General features: G+C 41.8%; 4 protein-coding genes across 4 annotated transcripts; 2 read left to right on the top strand and 2 right to left on the bottom strand. All coding sequences in view use genetic code 12, as the record gives it.

The window, feature by feature from the left end:
* Positions 1-2,410: 2,410 nt before the first annotated feature.
* Positions 2,411-3,423, top strand: AQY1 (aquaporin; the record flags this gene model as incomplete). Its single annotated transcript, XM_001383628.1, has 1 exon — positions 2,411-3,423. The coding sequence occupies one exon, from the start codon at positions 2,411-2,413 to the stop codon at positions 3,212-3,214; it is 804 nt and encodes a 267-aa protein (XP_001383665.1).
* A 1,087-nt stretch (positions 3,424-4,510) lies between these two features.
* ATG13 (Autophagy-related protein 13) lies at positions 4,511-7,992 on the bottom strand (the record flags this gene model as incomplete). The annotated part of the gene is given in 7 exon segments (XM_001383286.1): positions 4,511-4,572; positions 4,654-4,857; positions 4,891-4,994; positions 5,064-5,566; positions 5,666-6,114; positions 6,130-6,218; positions 6,354-7,992. The coding sequence occupies 7 exon segments, from the start codon at positions 7,280-7,282 to the stop codon at positions 4,511-4,513; spliced, it is 2,340 nt and encodes a 779-aa protein (XP_001383323.2). The 5' UTR covers positions 7,283-7,992.
* Positions 7,993-9,201: 1,209 nt separating this feature from the next.
* On the bottom strand, positions 9,202-13,443 carry SKI3 (antiviral protein; the record flags this gene model as incomplete). The annotated part of the gene is made up of 1 exon (XM_001383285.1): positions 9,202-13,443. One exon carries the CDS (start codon positions 13,441-13,443, stop codon positions 9,202-9,204), a length of 4,242 nt encoding a protein of 1,413 aa, XP_001383322.2.
* A 716-nt stretch (positions 13,444-14,159) lies between these two features.
* Positions 14,160-16,083, top strand: RPC82 (subunit of RNA polymerase III (C)). The gene is made up of 2 exons (XM_001383627.1): positions 14,160-15,347; positions 15,375-16,083. The coding sequence occupies exons 1-2, from the start codon at positions 14,166-14,168 to the stop codon at positions 15,990-15,992; spliced, it is 1,800 nt and encodes a 599-aa protein (XP_001383664.1). The 5' UTR covers positions 14,160-14,165; the 3' UTR covers positions 15,993-16,083.
* Positions 16,084-16,140: the final 57 nt, after the last annotated feature.

The following is a 16,140-nucleotide window of genomic DNA, read 5'->3' as shown; positions in this document are numbered from 1 at the left end:
AGCTCTCACTTTCCCCGATTTCGATCGACTACGGAAATATCTATTTAACATGCCTGATGCCGACATAGTGACACACGAAAACATGTACAATCGTGACTTGAGAACTACGAAGAGACAAGTCCAAATCAAAAGTATCCATAATAAAAAATTCCAGAAGAAAGCTCTAGAAGAGAACCTATCAGAGCTTTAGGGGAGTGTTGGAAATTCAATCTAAATGTCGTATAATGTCGCTGTGGTACGACATTGATCCTACATTATATTCCATCAACTTCAAGAATGTTTAACGAAGTTGAAGGCTTAGCCATATGATGTAACTGCGATGGTTGGTCCTACTTGGTATGGGTCTAGATGTACATTTCCCGACCAAGTTGATCCCATTTTGGGCAGTTGGAATCTCGTGAAAATTTTTCACATTCTCGCCTCGAGAATTTGTCTATATATTTAGCTAACAGAATTTCCTAAGGAACCTAGAAGCCTCCTAGGAAGTGAGTCAAATCTGAGCTTTCATAGCAAGCTGTTAATGCAAGGGATTTCAGTAGAAACAACTTCGACGTAGCCAGCTTAAATATTAAGCCTAAAAGACTTAAGGATTCAATATACAGTATCGAGATCCAAACAAATTGAAAAATGACGAGATAACGTGCTGTGTATCATCTGACACTCACGGCACGTGCACAAATGCACATGCATCTAACCTTACCCGTTAGGAGCAATTTCAGATCTAGAATTTTAAGCGAATACTATTTTGTGTTATATGCAGCTAGGCGACTGGGCCGATGTCAGTTCTCATAAACCTCCGAATAGTTTTATCGGCAGCGAAAACTTTTACTTCATTTCCATACAAAAAGCAGAACGAAAGTGACGTCATGTGGCAATCATGACTAGTGTTAAAATTTAGGAATGTGCCAACGATTATCAACCCATACCGCCAGTCAATTGGCTAACAGATACTATTTATAGTTTTAGCCACGTAGAACGGGTGCGGTTGGTGAATTTGCGCATGAGAACCTGTCCTAGGCCAGAGTTCCTTAGTGAGCCCATTCCCTGATGTGTACTTATGTAAGAGAACTCAAGAACATGTATGGAAACAGGTTGAGAGTAAATAGAGTTTATTAGTATGGGCTTAAAGACGATCAGCACCCAGAAAAATACATGCACCGCTGGCCGGCTCAGTAAAAGTTTTCTTCTCCAAGAAGACTATATTGTGTAAGATAATATGTAGTGTGGTGAGTAAGTGCACATTTCCGGACGTTCTGTTTGTCAGGTGGAGAGTACAGATGTTTCAGAGTAATTAAATAAAGGAAACGGAACGCGATTTACTCCATGCAAGTGTTGGTACTCCACAGCATGTGGAAGAATTCTCGAAAGAAACACGAAAACTGTTGCTAGTATTATTCCCGATGCTCAATTTTCGTGGGTGCAAGGTTACACTCGCCAACCAAGAAGGGATGAAATGAAATTTCGCCAATTTTCAGCTGAGACCAAAGCCATTACTAAATTTTAGCTGGTATAAGTTGGTCACGACCTCGGGTAATGCAGAATCCAGGATGCAGAAACCAGGGGCTCTCCGACGGAAATTAAGATGGAACTAGGACAATAGACATACATAAATTTACACGCGAAGCAATACGGTAAGAAAGCTTCTTTTAGCTTTTTTAGAGTGCAAAGGTGGATCTTTATCTCAGGATATGATCATTTAAATTCGGTGCATCAACTTCCAACATTTTGATCATTCAGGGGGAGTCAGCGTCTTTTCTTGTGTACTGCCCCGTCTTTGCTCATCTCAATTGCTCACCATTAAAACATGGAGGTGCCTCAAATGAATGTGAAAGTTAGGGGCGTAGCCACTATTGTCGAACGACTTTATAGATTTTGCCTCGGACCACGTCATGTTCACCCAAAGCGAGTATAAGCAAGCCAATTCCATCTGAAACAGCTTTTTATGTTTGAGATGAGAGCCAAGAGAAGGAAATTTTTTTTGAGAAGTGAACAAATTTGCGCTTTGGCCGACTTAACAAGGCAACTCTATATTTAGAATATATGAACCAGTTTTAAAACCGTGCATTTAACCATCCGTTCCTCCAGTGACTGTCAATAAATAGGATGAAATAGGTCGGAAAAAGAAACGCCCATCTGTGTGAGAGAAGAATACAAGTACGAACAAAAAGGGAATATATAAAAATTTTCTTTGATGTAATAATTCGAAGTAATATTTTTTAGCATTGGGGTTTTAATTTTTTCTTTCCATTTTTTTTTTTTTGGTTGATGCTAGCACTATATAAACCTTAGACTTTTCTCTGGACTTGGGTGATTATTGAAGTCTTCCAAGTTTGACTTGTTTACAAATTTCATTAAGCATCAATTCTTTGCATTTTATTCATTATTTATTTAAGCAAATCACACATTCGCTATGACCACTGAAAACGAAACCTTTGACCAAGAGGCCCAACAGACCTACAACCCAAAGTTGGACGCCACTATCACTGCTTCTCCATTGAAGAACCATTTGATTGCATTCCTTGGTGAATTCTTCGGTACCTTCATCTTCTTGTGGACTGCTTTTATGATCGCCCAAATTGCCAACCAAGACCCTAACATTCCTGAAGTTGGATCTGAACCTCAACAATTGATCATGATCTCTTTCGGTTTCGGTTTTGGTGTCATGATGGCTGTATTCATGTTCTACAGAATTTCTGGTGGTAACTTGAACCCAGCTGTCACCTTAACATTGGTATTGGCCCAAGCTGTTCCTCCTGTGAGAGGTGCCATCATGATGATTGCTCAAATGATCGCTGGTATGGCCGCTGCCGGTGCTGCTTCTGCTATGACCCCAGGCCCAATTGCCTTTGCTAACGCTCTTGGTGGTGGATGCTCCAGATCCAGAGGTGTATTCATTGAAGCCTTCGGTACTGCTATCTTGTGTTTGACTGTCTTGCTCTTGGCCGTTGAAAAGCACAAGGCTACATTCATGGCTCCATTTGTCATTGGTGTTGCTCTTTTCTTGGGTCACTTGATCTGTGTCTTCTACACCGGTGCTGGTTTGAACCCTGCTAGATCTTTCGGTCCAGCTGTTGCCTCTAAGTCCTTCCCAGACTACCACTGGATTTACTGGGTTGGCCCAATCTTGGGTTCCGTCATTGCCTTTGCTATCTGGAAGATCTTGAAGGTTTTGAACTACGAAACCTGTAACCCTGGCCAAGACGCTGACCACTAATCGCCCGGAATTAATTGTGGTGCATTGTCATTGCAATTGTCCGGAATTTAAACCGAGCCGATTGTATGCACCTACGATGAAACAGCATTGGTTTTTATATGTATCCAATGTCAAAAAATCGAGAGCATGTTCATTTCACGATTACCTTTAGATAGCTCCACACCTAATTTTATCCATAGTGGCTACTAATTACTAATAATACTTAATTTATAAAACAAAGCGCGATAGCTTCGTAGTTATTTTCTATTTAGCCTGAATCTCTTCTATTTTCCCGTATCCGGTAACATATTGTTGTCTAAGATAACGGCGGTAATAAAATGGAAGCTCAGATTCAAACCTTAACCGCCAGAAAGTGCCGATCAACACATGGGAGGTCTTCGCAAGATTCCCCCCTGATTGTAACTGCAACAAGAATGAAAGCTGGTTAAACCGTTTATGCAGGATATATCAAACCTTAAAAATACCTTCACTTGATTTTGTGACATAGCCATTGTGTAAAAATATTGCTGGTAAGCGGGATCGGGTATCAAACGGTGAACTGAATATGAAATTCATCAACGTAAATTTGATGTATGGTCATTTGAACCCTACTTGCCAGCAGCGGTTAGCTCAAACTATTACCCGCCCAGTTTGGGCTAATTGTTTGCTTAAACCAGCCTTCACTTCCGCAGCGAAAAAACTTTAAAGCTAAAATTTAGTCACGTACATGTCATCTCGACATTTTCTGTCCTGAATGGGCCAGATCGTTGCTGCATGCATGCACCGGCAGGAGCTACACCGCCTGGGAAAAATTAGCATTCTTTTTTTTTACGAGAGCACTAATTACCAAAATCAATTTCACCATTGAAAACAATAGTACCACTCGATTATGTGGATCATACGCGATTTTGTGAATCCTGTCTAATTGGACAATCTTGACACTTGCTGAACAATCTCACAAGTTCAGATCTTCAGCTCGAGACAGTCACATGGAAGTGTGAGATCTCAGTGGATTTTCAGCTGCAGATCTGCGCGTATAGTTGAACATCTTTTCCAACTTGTCTGTTGTGCACGTCCAAAATTTCCTGCAACAAAAGTACAACTACTCACGACTTGCGGTAACATGTACATGTATGGAAAAACAGCTTTCCTAATAGGGTATAATTGGCAAGAGATAATCTACAGGATTTGTGTCAGTAACTATGGTTATTTATTTTATTGCTCGTATGAGTACTCTCAATTCTACTGTTGATTGTACTCTTATTTCCTACAGTTCGCTATCAAAATGGTAACATCATGTGCTTTTCTATTTTAACACTATGAACTTTTGGTAAGGTTCATATCGCTCATAGTAAATAGCAAGTCATCGTCGTCGAAATCTTCCTGAGATCCCGGCTGAGGCGCCTGATGATGGTGAAGTTCGGTATCGATACTTCTGTCGGCTCTGGAGCTATGGCCACTATTTGCACCTGCATCTTTTTCTATACTTACCACTTTCATTTGTTTGTGTTGTAGCTGTTCTTCATCTCTGCCGGAAGAGGTGACGACTGGTTTTTTCATAACCATCTCGTCGTCGTCGTCATCTTCAAACACATTTTCATAGTGAATAGACGATCCAACCTTCGTACGTTGGTATAAAGAAGGTGAAGTAGCCATACCAGTCACTCCCGTTGCATCTCCACCTCTCACATCCGAACCCAGATGGATTGTAGCATGCGCTGTAGTTGTAGAAGTGACAGGGGTTGCAGAAAGCTTGCTTGCCGATCGAAGAAATGATGCATTGGAAAAGTTAAAATTCGTTCTGGTTTCTTCTTCTCCAGACGACGATCTTCTATTCTTGTCGATCTCGCCGGTTGCTATAGCTACATACTCGCGCGGCGTTATCGTCGCAGCAGAAGTAGGTTCTGTGGCCGACGGAGAATGTGCAGCCAAACCACCACCAGAAGGTAATGAAAGCTGACCAGGAACACCAGCTCCCGAAGAAGACCTTCTCTCAGATCTCCCATAGCTGCCAGGAACTACATCATAAAGCCCAGACATCGAAGGAGAAGGCGAACGTATAGAATGGGAGCTCTTACGACTTGTGCTGGAGTGTCTGGAATTGCTTACGCCAAATCCACTGCCAGAACCACTGACTGCATTGTTATGCTGCAAAATTAAGCTGGCATTTACGCTGTCACCTAATTGTTGGTGGTGACTCTTCATCATCTGGAACTTGTTTAAAGCGTCACCTCCACTTGGAGAACCCATATTGTTCTTGGGTTCACCGCTGTTATGAGCGGTATACGAATTAGAGAAACGAAGATCTGCTTTACTATCAATCAGACGAACAAACTCACTGATATCATCATCAATATAAAGTCCACTCAAGGGCTCAATTGAGGAAGATACGGATACAGTACTTGTTCCAAGAATAGATCCATCTGGACCGGATGCAGCTACACTTGAACCTCCGGCATTCATGCCAGAAACACTTCCACCAGTTAATGTGCTAGCAGCTACAGGAGTACTTTGTCTTACACTAGTATTGGAGTACCTTCTGCTGGCACGCGAGCCAAACGAAGACGAAAAGCGCGGCGTATTGGTGGTACTGTCTGGATTTGAAAACATGCTATCGTCATGTTGCATGTTTGAACCGTGCGAAGAAGAAATAGAGCGAGGATACGACATGTTATTCATGTTCGTGGCATTAGTGCTATTACTCGACGAGCTCGGTGCTATCGGGATATTAGAAGTGGTATGTGTTGACGATGTACTACTTCTAGGGTTTCTCAACATTGCAAACAAAGAAGCATTTGAAGTCGATCTGTTGCTTGTAATAGAAATCCGCCTTTCCAACGATCCTCCATAGCCGCTATTTGGCGTATGTGATGCTGGAGGAGGAGAATTACTAATAGAGCCAACCTTGAATGGTTGAATCGCTGGCTTGGATTGACCCGTTGGAGGTGTTCCCCTCTTCGTAGGAGAACCCTCTCTCAAAGCAGGATGTCCCGAAGAACAAGGTGAGACAGACATTGAAGTATTGCTGGCTATTGAGAGACGTTTATAGACGGAATCTTTGGCCTCGGGATATTCCATATTTTCTATTGAAGGGGACTTGTCGCGGTCTTCTTTGGAATTGATACTAGCATCAATTTCATCGATATGGTCAATATCAAACTTAGCCTTAGTATGGCCATGTCCCGATTCAGTCAAGGGAGTTGAATCCATGCTTATGAAATGAGTAGAAAGCACCTCTTCGTTGTCGTGAATACAGAAATCGCAGTGGTTTCTATAGGCTATGGATATCTTTAAAGTCCCTAAGCTGGTTTGAATGGGCTGGAAATGCTTTTGACTCATATGAGAGTCAGTAGTGAGCATTTGACGTGGGATTATCGTCTTGGATAAGCCAATTCTTCCCTTAGAGCTGATGGGCTGTTTTCCATCCAAAATTTTGTTGCCTATAGTCAATTTGTTTAACTTGGTGCTTGATTTGTTGATCAAGAGTCTCTTTTTCAACTTGAAAGCAGGCATTAGACGAGCAAAACCATAGATACTGCGGAACAAAATAATGGCCTGCTTGTAGATCAAAGGTAATTCGTCTACTATCGAGCCCAGAGCATCTGTGTGGTCGAATTCAATCAACCATCTTTCTAAAACCACTTCCTGCTTCTTGCCTCCGCTCTTGGCTACTGCCCACGGGTTACCGTTATCATCATTCAAAACTATGGTTTGACTTGAGGTCAATTGCCTCAAGTCAAGATACGTCTCGATGATCATGGGAGGCATACTTTGCAAGTGGTTGGACTTCCAGAGCTTGAGATCGTCTTTGGGAAGATCCTGGGAGTTCTGGATATGCAAATTGAACCAACGATTGATTTTGTTTCCGCTGGCAGAATCATCGTGAAGTGCTGGATTGAGCAATGGCGATGCAGCTGCCGGAGGAACCGTTCGTGATTGGATGATTATCTTGACGGCCTTGCTGAAACATTGCTGGATAACTTGAGTGAGCTTGGAGTTTTGCTTCTGAACATATGAATCTGAGATCTTTTCGTTGGGATAATGCTCCTGCTGCAGTTTGTACTGGTACAGGATATCTTGGGAAGCCATGGTTGCTGTCTATGTGAAGCTATGCTGGTTGAAGTGAGAGAATTAAGGAATATTAGAGAAGTTTATAAATATTGTAGGTGTCTGCGAGACTAGAGGAACGTGATCTCGCTCATATGGATTAAATGTGGACGGGAAGTGATATTGATAATGATACAAATATCTGATAATGTGATGGGGACAGGACAGTACGAAAGATACAAGATACGATACACCTACTAGATAGTCTCAAAACAGATCGATCACCAGAGTAATGAAACGATGTGAGTTGCGGTTATTTGTGAGATGTATGGCCTCTCGTTTGTAGGCTATTCTTCACGAACTGGTGTCTGGTGGACGTGATGGTTATCTGTTTACCGTGCCACAATGGATTTGGATATTCTCGCGTGTGGTAACAAACACAAGAAGGAGGTTAACGTCTGATACAGCCAAGGCCACTATGACGATAACAATACTACTGCGCAAGCGGGAGAGGTGGATGTAGACAGACGAGACACGTAACACAGGCGAAAGGAGGAGCCAGCCGGTGGCAATGGAGGAAGTCTTGGTAACTGATTATAGTGATAACTGTGAAGTCACGGGATCACAGCACGAATTGTATGGGGGAGTGAGAACAAGACTGGGATGGGGGACTGGGAAAGCAGGAGTTGGTGCCGTTTATATATGATGAGAGCCACTGCTAAACGATAGCAATAACGACGATTATAACAAGACTGTGACAGGTGTCAAACAGGAGGAGCTGGCAGAAGAAAGAGATACATTTACCACACCTCCAACGGGCACAAAATCAGGTGTATATATTATCTACACAGATTGTGAGTAATAGAATGCTTAGGTATGGGATCAGCAGCCTGCACACCGCTTTATCTTTTTGGGTGAGGTCATTATCGGGGCCATAGAACCGGTATAGATAACCTTGACAGGCTCGAGAATGAATGTGTGTGATCAGAGCGTAGCAAATAGGAACAGCGGAAATGATCAAAAGAAGCAACCCAAGTGGTGGCAACATTCACCAAGAGCCAATCAGGAAATGGGCTCAGTAGCCAACAAGATCGAGACTGGTAACGAGTGATCAAACGGACAACCTGGATTCAGACGGCTAAATTTCACCACCCAAATCGTCACGGTGGGGTCACCAAGTAGTGTATGACGGGTCGGGAATGGTTTGGGTAATAATGAAATTGCTCGAGAAAGAGTGTAGCCAGCGAGAGTGTGAGATCTGGCACGAGGGTTCGCAGCAACGAGATGCTGGTAGCGAGGAGCAGGGGAGGGTTCGTGACTACGTGACAATGGTTGCGCCGATAATTGCGAATTCACAGTTCCTCTCTGTCACCACCGTCAAACTGCTCCAACTGTATCGGAACTATTTTTGCTTCTATTATCACTCTAACGGTGCTCTTAGACCCTTTAGTCCAGATTCGAGGGTGACGTTTCCCTCGGCTTCCCCTCCAGACCCTTGGTCCTTTCTACAGGAGCGGAACCGGTTGCAATCACCAGCCAAGAGGGACATTCGAATGACGCCCGTAAGCGTCTTCCGAGCCTTTCGGCATGGGAGAGTCTGCAACTGTCACATGTCCGCTCTGTTTACTGTTGCAGTTGTAGGGAGCCAATGACGTAGTCACGATTGGGTGTGATATCTTCCGTGCATTGCAGTCCTAAATATGGGGTAGCTTCTATGCATCCTGTCGAAAAATGGCTGCAACTTTTCTTTTCTGAACTCTATTTTCAATTATTAAAAAGCCGGTCGTCATGTATAAGTTATTCTTGAACTTTCAATTTTATGTTCAGTCATCACATACAAGTGGTCCGACAGTATTCTCTGCTACGAGCAACGTATCTAATTGGTACTACGGTTACTAAGACCTGTTCTCCATGTCTATACTTTATATGATTATTATTCTTTATATGCTAATTTATGTATGCTAGGCAAACATCTTCTGGAAAGCTTGAGAAGCAATAGCCAGATTTGGAGCTAGGATCATACTTCTCTGAAGTTCACGCAAAGAGCCACCCAAAAGATGTGCTTCACTAGCCTGGGAAGCACTGACCTTGGACTTTTCTAACGCAGCCACACTGACAGCCATAGTACTATTGAGTTTCTTCCACACTTCGTATTCAGATGGGAACAAAACGGCATTCCTCTGCCAAAGATAGTCGTTGTTGCCTGAAACACCGTCGATTCGCTTGTTGATTTCGCTGATCAATCGAGGAATGTCTCTATGTGTATCGCGGATAACATCTTCCAACAGAATACCAACCAATTCCTCCTTGACTGGTAAAAGGTACTCCTCGATATTGTCGCCCACGCACATGGCTCCCAACGTCAATACTACTGCAAGCGAAGAACCATTCTCTTCAATATACGAAAAGAGCTGGTCCAATGCTGCCAGCTTTGTCTCTTCACTGCCGTAGGCGTAGAGTATTTGTGCTACAAGTATAGCAATGCTTCTGGTGTTACCGTGGTCGGAAAGTATAGACCTAAGCTCTTTAAGAGCTAGCTCGAATTCATCATTAAAGAACCAACTCAATCCAAGAACAATTCTCGATGATAATTCAATCTTGCTCAATTCAGCGTCCTCAGTCAGATCTCCAATCAACTCGATAGCATTTTCAGCACAATCAAGTGCTTTCTGGTATTCAAGCATTCCTAGATAGAGTCTGGCCAACTGGGACTTGGAAGAAGCGTATTTGACCAATGTCTGTTCATCTTCAGTTTCCTCGTACTTAGCTTCAAGGATTGTACATAAGCGTTCACCAACCGTAACAGCAACATCGTAACTTTTACATCTTTCAGCGATGGTAGCTGCAGCTTCTAAAGCAAACACGTCATCTGGAGCATACTTCAAGTAAGTCAATAGTGCTTCGTTGGCAAGACTAAACTCTAGTGAGGCAGCATAATCGGTGGGATCTATATCGTCAATTCTCCTTTGCAAAACAGACAAACCATACAAAACCAAAGCCAACGGTGACCTTCCTCTAGAGGTAGAGAAAGCATGGCTGAAGATTTTGGCAGCCAAGCTCTCGTCACCCATAGCATCAGCTGCCAAAGCTTGACCCAACAATGGATTTGTTTCTAGTGGTTCTGCTGCCTGCGCTCTCAAGAAACATTCATTTGCCAATTCATAATCGCCCACATACAAGTACAAAGCAGCCAAGTTGGTCCAAACAATAACATCCCTTCCATCAATTTCACAGGCCATGATAAAACAATGTTGGGAGATTCTGACATTGGATGTAACATACACACTACCCAAAGCTGTCCAGAAAGAAGCGTTCGTATCTTCCAATTGAATTGCTTTCTTGAGAACAATAATTGCGTTGTCTCTATAAGCAGCGATATCCGTCAATTGGAAAGCTTCAGAGTATGATAATCCAAGGTTGTAGTAAGCAGCCGCACTGACAGAACGATTCGGCTTATTGGTCAAGAATTGAACTGCTGCTTTGGAGCTCATGATCATAAAGTTACAAATTGCCTCCTCCCGTTTTCCAGAATTGAACAAGGAGACGTTGTAGGATAAGTTAGAGGATTCCTTATCTTCAAGCTTGGCAAGAACATCATTAGTTGGGGTATCAAAATTGACTGTTCCAAATAAGGACTCCATGAAGTCTATTGGGAATGAACCTATCTTTTCTCTTACCGTCAAGTAGAATTGAAAGCATTCTGCCAATGCTTTCCATAAGCTTTGCGAATCTTTATTTTGCATTACCAGCAATTGAAGATATTTGATAGTTTCAAAATTGGACAGAATCGCTCTTCTCAGAAAGCCATTAAACAATAAGTAATGGGTATTTTCCAAATAAGATTCATAGATAGCATTCAAGATACATTCTTGACCAGGGTTATATTCCAAAGCTTCTACTAAGTGCTTGATTCCTTCATCAAATTCAAAGATTGAACAATGAGCAATACCCAACAAGTACTTGGTTTCCCAGGCCCCTTCATTGAGAGACAACGAAAACTGCAAGACTTTGACAGCAGCTTCAAGTCGTCCACAGTTAAGGTACGCTTCGCCCAAAGCAGTCCAACATTCGTAGTCCGTCGAATCAATCCGCAATGCATTCTGTAACCATTCAACGGTGCCATAATCGCTTTGCCTATTAAGACCACAGTAACCTAATACTCTATATGGCCAGGATCTATCCTTGTTATCTTTAGCAGATTTCAGAATCAGTTCCATGGCATCCTCAGAGTTAACGATTCTTTCACAGATGGTTTGAGCTAGACCCCACTCATCCTTAGAAGATAATTCTTCTACGATATACTTGGCAGCCGTAGTTTCCCCGTAGTCCAACTCAAATGCTTTGTAAAAACATCTTTGGGCACGAGCAGAATCGGAATAGTAGTCCTTAAACAAGATTCCCAACAAAGTGTATATTGGGGCATATGATCGAGAGTCCTTAAGAGCCTCTATCAAGACAGAATAAGCATTTGAAAGATTATGAGCGTTCAGGCTGTCTTCAACGTAGTAACTTTGAGCTATTCTCCATCGGATAACAGACCTCCTTTCTTTACTTAGATTATCTACTCCATTGATCTTTTCCAACGCAGAATACAAGCCTTTTCTTCCAGATTCGTGGTCATTTAGCAAGATCAGACACCAATAGTATTCGACCTGAGCCACGACATTGTCTTGGTGTTTCTGAACTACGCCTTCTAACAACATCTTTGATTCAGCGTATTTGCCGTTCTCAATCAAAATCAAACCCTTGCCAACTCTGGCATTAACGCTATCAGGACTAAAATCCAAGATTTTGTTGTACAATTCAAGGGCTTTGTTGAAGTTCTTTGGAGTATCTTGCTGGGTGTATATGTCAGCTAAAGAGGACAAGATATGTTCTCTGGAATTCTTCAAATTGATACCAAAGCTTCTCTGTAAATCAGCAAGAAGACGAATACCCTCTTTGCACTTCTTAGTTGCTTCTGGAAAGTTTCGGGAACGAATATAAAATTCAATAATGATTCTGATGGCCAACACTGACTGTTTGGAACAGTCATAGCCTTTTAACATGAAAGATATCACTTCCTCTGAAGATAGGTAGAATTGACTAATGTCATAAGGATCTCTATCTTTGCCTGGTTTTGTATTTGATTCCACTTCTGTCGCGGCTTCGTATCTCTTTTTACGTTTACTAGTCTTCTGCTCTTTGGTCGAGGTGAATGAATCGTGACTTTTGACACTATTGATGATTACATTCTTGTTGAAAGGCGATATGTCACTTAATGCGTAGGCATAGAGTACGATCCCTAATCCATCACCAGGGAAGTGATTTAAGTAATATATGACATTTCTTTCATGAAGATCAGCTATGTTTTGGATATCGAGCCATTCAAAATATAAGTTCCAGCAAACACGACTCGACGTCCTCACCAACGCCATGCCATCTACCATCTCCTGGATCTTGTGCAACAATTCTTTCTTCTCAGGGCAAACTTTGAGAAGTTGGTACCTGAAATTCAACAAATCATCCTCAAAGATTCTTCTCTGGTCGTCATTTGTGCCTATATTGAGATACATTTCGTACAACGACTCTAAGTCTGTATTCTTATAGATGGCCCATTGGAAGTTGTCCATCTTGAGCTGCTGGTTTGCTGTCAATCTCCTACCATACTTCACTCTTTCTTTTGCCGATTTGTGCGTTACCTCAACTTCCAACTTCTTGGCTGTCAACTTGATCAAGTCTCGAAGATTATCAACAGGATTTCCAAGAGCTGAACCAACAAGTTCGGCTAGCTCAGCTCCCGGTTTTAATTGCCGGAGATACATTTCATGGAGAACTGGGTTCTTCTTGTACTTTTGCACAGCCAAGTAGTTTCGGATATCCTTTATGGTTTCTGCTATAGAAAAACCTTGATCTACTTGTAATCGTATCAATTGAGTGACAACCTTGAAAAAAAGCGCATAATCAGACTCGCTTTTAACGCTCTGCAAATATCCCCTCCAAGCCAACATATTCTCTGGCTCCAACTGAGTCGCTCTTTCGAAAGCTTTATTGGCATTGGCTATATCATTTTCTAACTGGTATGCCTTTCCGAGAAATACATAGGCAAAGTAGGACTCAGGATCAGTTCTGAGCGCATCCTGAATGTGCTCGTGGGCCAATTCCGCATCACCCAGATCGATTGCGCTTTTAGCCAACTTGAGTGCCTTCTTGACACTCGACATGTTGGTTTGGGGCGTAAATATGAGTTTTGGAATGATTAGAAGAGGTTGTCCTTGCGGATGGAGAAATGAAAAATTGGTTAACATTGATAAAGGTGGGCCTGTATGTAAACTTTTTTTATACTATAAACTAACTTCCACTGAGTATTTAGACTCCTAGACTCCTTTTCTCACATGGTTCCTTTTTTCTTTTACCTCAACCACAAGAGAATTGACTTATTGCTTCATATTAGTTTTCTATTCTTCCTCTTCATTTACCCTTCTATATTCTATTCTTACCTTCATTTTGCTAACATTAATCGTGCAGTAACCATTTGTAGAATCAACCTAACATTTCGACTGCAGATAGTCAAACGGTACTAATTAGAGTTGATTTTGGGTTTGAAATCGAGTAGAAAATATGCGACTGAAAAATGCACAGCAGGAACGGGCTAAGGAAAGAAGAAGACCACAATTTTACTGAAGTGAAAAGAATAACATATGAAAGACTTGCACAACAATGTCACACCAAAAGGGAACCTGCGCTCTTTTTTTGCAGAGCTTTAGTACCTCTCGAGCTACGCAACTACCAGTTTCAGTAGTATCATTATTATCTTAGTCACATGTTTGTAATCACATGACTCATACATAACAATTTTTTCAGATCCATCTTCACTTACTTTTCACAACCAAAATAGCTCTGTTTTCTCCAGCAAACAAATCCACTAGTTGCTCTACAACGTGAAATGGACATCGGCGACCTTCCTGAGGCATCCAAGACACAATCACCGAAGTCGTACTTGTACACTTCAATCGCCCGCAACCATTTGGGCGATGTAGCCGCACTCATCATCTCCTGTTTGATTTCCTATGGCCGATTGACGGCTACAGACATCAGCCACAGAACAAAAATCCCTGTGAAAAAGGTGAAATCAGCCCTTGTATCATTGATTCAGATGAATTGTATCTTCTACTGGCGAGAGAGTGGATCCAAACAGGTTTTCTACTCATTCAACGAAACTGGCATTCTAGTGTTCTTACACTCTGGAGACATCATTAGCCACGTCACAACACACTATGGAGAGGATTCTGCAGAAATCGTGCAGAACATCCTTGTGAATGGTCATATCCGTATAGAAGACTATGTCAACAATATTGACGATGAAGAAAAGAAGTTGGATATACAGACATTATTTTTCCGTCTCTTCACCGATCGCTGGATCGTCAGATTACAACCCTTCAACTTTAACCCTGTAGACGATATCTGGAATCAGTTGTACCAGGAGACCCTTAAAAACACGCCCAGAACCTCCACCACGAGTGAGGTGAAGAGGGTTGCGGAGGCTAAAGAGAAGACAAAGACCAAATTCATCAACCTCATCGAATCAGGACAGAGTCCGAAGGACTTGTACCTAACCCAAGATGGTATCAAGCGTTTGAACCCTGCGTTAGTCGTCACCTTCAACTTGTCCAGATTCCAAAAGCACCTCAGGACGACGGCTCTTGTCTCATTGGCCAAATCCAGAGTAGGATTATTATCGGCCAGAATCTATGAGTCTGCATTGAAATTGGTAGAAGCGTCGAGTCCTGATCTCACACACCCATTCTTACAAATTTCCGGTTTGATCAACGATCCTGAAGAGGCCCGGTTCTTTGTCAACTCCATAGAAAATAAGTTGGTTGACGAGAAGAAAACTGTTTTCAACGTCAGAGATTTGGGACGATTACTTCCGCATGATCTAGACTTGAGAAACTCTATCTTAACTTACAACTTTGTAAAACATAACCTCACCCCAAAGAAGAGATCAGCCAGCAATGGTGATGACGAGAGGCCAACTAAAAAGATAAAAACAGAAGATTCTGATGATATTGCGGAATCGCTCGAATCTAATGGAACCGTGCAAATCGAATCCAACGGCAACGGCAATGTTGATTTCAGTAGTTTTGATCATCAGTCTATTTCCTTAATTCAGCATCATTTAAAACTATTATCTTCTGGATCAGGGGCTCAGTTGTTGATTGAAATTACACCAGGAAGTTATACCGTCCCATATGCATCATTGTTGAAATACTTGAAGCAATACAATTTTGAGACTTTGGTCAAGACGACTTTAGGTCCCAACTCTTTCAGAATTTTGAGATGCTTAAAATCATTAAAAATCGGTGACGAGAAGACGATTTCCAACTCTGTATTATTAAAAGAAAAAACCGTTAGAAATGAAATCTACAAATTGCTCAAAGCTAACATGCTTGAAGTTCAAGAAGTTCCGAGAAGTGCTGACAGAGCTGCTTCCAAAACATTCTACTTGTTCAGACACAAGGAGTTCTATAGTTACGAATTCTTGTGCAACTCGCTAATTTTCTCAATGGCTGAGATCTTGTCCAATATTCAGGCTTTTAGAGAGGACCACAAGATATTGTTGGAAAAATGTGAAAGAGAAGACGTCAAGGGCCACGAAGAAGAATTGTTATTGGAATCTGAATTGAAGACACTAAAGAGCTTGCAAACAAGACAAGTTAGTAACACTGTCAGATTCAATAGAATTAAATCGCTTTATGAGATCTATCAATAGACTCTAAGATCAACTTGCATAGTGGCTTCAATACGAATAGTCAGATTTAGCTTGAACCAGTTAGATATATAAAATCATTCGATACTAATATTAACTTATATTGTAGGTATGAAGGAAGTACTAGAAAGTCTATTTTACATGTAGTTTT

The sequence above is a fragment of the Scheffersomyces stipitis genome, chromosome 3 (assembly GCF_000209165.1).
Source record: "Scheffersomyces stipitis CBS 6054 chromosome 3, complete sequence".
Lineage (NCBI taxonomy): Eukaryota > Fungi > Ascomycota > Pichiomycetes > Serinales > Debaryomycetaceae > Scheffersomyces > Scheffersomyces stipitis.
Note: the sequence above shows the minus strand (reverse complement) of the source record. Positions and strands in the feature narration are given on the sequence as shown.